The following is a 2,922-nucleotide window of genomic DNA, read 5'->3' on the forward strand; positions in this document are numbered from 1 at the left end:
TTTTTTTTTTTTTTTTTTTGCGTCCTCTCGCTGCAGGATCTCCGCCGACAAAAGTTCCATCAGGTAATGCTCTGCGCACTTTCTGCAGCCTACAACGACAGTCGATGGTGGAGCACTTCAACACAGCTGAAATGCACTTGTATACGTTTAAAGGGGAGGGCGGGGGAGTGCTGTCACTTTTTTGTGTTCGTCCCAAAAAAGTGAGGAGGCCAAGATGGAGTTATGAATGACATGCTGGAGTCATCCGAACAAATATAAAGAAAGGGGGGGAGAAAAAGGAACATTTTCAAGCACAAAAATAAAGAAAAGAAAACCATACATGTCCAGCATGCAGGGCAGTTCAATAGCAAATTTCTTTGAAACAATGAATAGTTTGTGATGAAAGTACAGTCATTTTTCGTTGCTCAACACAATGAGAAACAAACGCATGAGATGAGGTGGCGTCAAATGGCAGGCTTGCGATCCTCCAAGTTTGGTAAATAAAAAAAAAGAAAAAGAAAAAGCCCGTTTGCAGCTTTGACAGGGACCTGTACATTGAATTCAAAGTAAAATGCTGTAAAAGGGAACACTGACAAACTTCATAGGAGTATGCTTAATGCATGCATGCACACTTTATGAACAGCGGGACGTTGAGTCAACTTTCAAAAAAAAAAAAAAAAAGCACTGCAAACCTTATGAACAGCGGTGGAAAAGGAGCCTGACAGACACCGTGTGAGCTATATACAGCTAATAATAAAAAACTAAAACAAGCAAAAAACAATTGATGAAAGTTTCCTCAAAATGCCTGTCCAAAATAATAATAATAAAAAAAAACTCCACATCTAAACAGTCACAGACTTGAGGGAATTGCTTCTTTAAAAACAAAAAAAAACAACAACAAAAAAACAAACAAAAAAACAAGAACAAAAAAGTATAAAATCATAAAAAAACTTGACAAATTAGTTCTTTGTCTATTTGGCATTGCGCAAAAAAAAAAAAGAGATAATAAAAAAAAGCTTCATAAACAAAACTTTTCGGAGGGGTGACTTTTTTTTTTTTTTCTTTCTTTTTTCATGTTTTTCGCGATAAGTTCGAGACTCACATGAAAAACTCCGGGGATGAAGGGTTGTTGTCACTGCTGGATCCATTTTCTCTGAAGCCGTTGCTGATGAGCTTCTCATACTTTTCCTTGTACGCGTCCCTCTCCCGGACCAGCCTGGAGATTTCTTGCTTTAGGTGCTCGACCTGCTGCATGAGTTGCGTTTTCTCCCCCTCCAGGACGTGCCGCTGCTGAACCCGCTTGAACCGGCATGACTGAGCGTAGCCTCTGTTCTTTAGGGTCCTCCTCTTCTGCTTCAGTCGGATCACCTCTTCCTTGCTGACCCCCCGCAGCTGCCGGTTGAGCTCCCGCACCGACATGGTCACCAGCTGCTCGTCTGAGAACCGATCCTCCAGGCGCATGTGAGGGTGATTCGTCCCCGAAGTGCCGTTGGACTGAACGCCGGGTGCCTGGTGGTGACTGCCGTTGTGGTGGTGATGATGGTGGTGGTGGTGTTGCGCCCCGTTCTGGGCAGCTGCCGCAGCGATCACAGCTGACACCACGGCTGCGGCGGAGCCCATCTCTTCCCCGGCCATGGAACCTCCTGTCCCGGCCGCGCCAGTAAACTGCTGGCCCCTGGCGTAGCCATCGAAGGACTGGAGCTGGTGACTGCTGTTGATGAGCGCCTCGACTGCGTCTTCGGGGCTGAAGCCCAGCGCCTCTGGATTCAACTGCTGTTGATAACCGGACATCCAGTAGAAATCCTCTATGTGTGTCTTCTGCTCGCTCCCCGAGCCCGGACTGGGCGCCGAGAAGCTTGGGGAAGGGGGCACCGAGCTGCAAGGCGTGCTCATCGGGGTGGAAGACAAGGATCCCCCGGCGATAAGGCGACTGCACTGGCTGATGTTGCGATCGGGCTCCACCGGCTCCTTTTTCACTTCAAACTTCATCAGATCGAAGTCATTAACATATTCCATGGCCAAGGGACTGGTGGGCAGGTCGGAGTTGCTCATTGCCAGCTCTGATGCCATCCTCTTGCTGCTGCTGCTGCTGCTGACAGTCCTCCAAGCGGGGTGAAGAGCAGCTGTCAAACTGGGCTGGTTGGGAAAGACGTGAGCCAGTTTGGTTTTTTTTTTTTAAAGCGTTTGTCTTGAAACTAGAAAAAACGAGGTTTCGCAGCGTCCTTTCTGCGCAGCCACGGAGTTGCAGGCGTGCGAGAGGAGTTTTTCTTTGCAGAGTCTATTGCACAGACGCAGCAGTGCCGCGCGCWCGAGTAGCGGAGTCCTCTTTCAGCATGYGAAACACGGTGGTTTTGTGTTTCAAACATTTAACACTTTACGCCTTCTTCAGGAGCACATTACGCGAGCGGAGAAGCGGTGCGAGGGGTGGGGGTGGGAAACAAGCCGAGAGTCGGTCTCGCACGTTTGATGCCGCCGAGTACCTAGTGGGACGATTTTTTACTGGGATCACACAGCAGATGAGTTTAAGAGCATTGTAGCCGCCCTGACGTAAGGCTGGAAACGGGAAATTGACTCGGACGAAGAGCCAATAGGGTCGCACACTCGCGGAGCTAATTAACATATCAGAAGCGCTCAGAAACAAACTTTTCTCAACTGACAAGAGGCCGCCAGCTGCCTGTCAGCCGCGACTGACTCTCTTTGGCTTCAGCGATTGAGCTTTGTTTAATAACTAAGTATTTTAGTCATTAAATAAAGTGATTTCCATGCATCATAACGATATGTGACATATACGGACCACTGTCCCATTTCAAACATAAAAAGTTTTACATGCTTACATTTAAAGAAAAAAGATAGATAGATAGATAGATAGATAGATAGATAGATAGATAGATAGATAGATAGATAGATAGATAGATAGATAGATAGATAGATAGATAGATAGAT

The 2,922-nt window shown here is 46.7% G+C and overlaps 1 protein-coding gene across 1 annotated transcript in view; it reads right to left on the reverse strand.

The window, feature by feature from the left end:
• Positions 1 to 2,827, reverse strand: part of mafa (MAF bZIP transcription factor a) — an 81,665-nt gene extending 78,838 nt beyond the window's left edge. Inside the window, exon 1 of the mRNA XM_008405899.1 lies at positions 1,082 to 2,827. Within this exon, the coding sequence (XP_008404121.1) occupies positions 1,082 to 2,049 (968 nt within the window). The 5' untranslated portion in view covers positions 2,050 to 2,827. The remainder of the gene's footprint in view (positions 1 to 1,081) is intronic.
• Between the last annotated feature and the right edge of the window lie 95 nt (positions 2,828 to 2,922).

Source organism: Poecilia reticulata, linkage group LG3 (genome assembly GCF_000633615.1).
Source record: "Poecilia reticulata strain Guanapo linkage group LG3, Guppy_female_1.0+MT, whole genome shotgun sequence".
Lineage (NCBI taxonomy): Eukaryota > Metazoa > Chordata > Actinopteri > Cyprinodontiformes > Poeciliidae > Poecilia > Poecilia reticulata.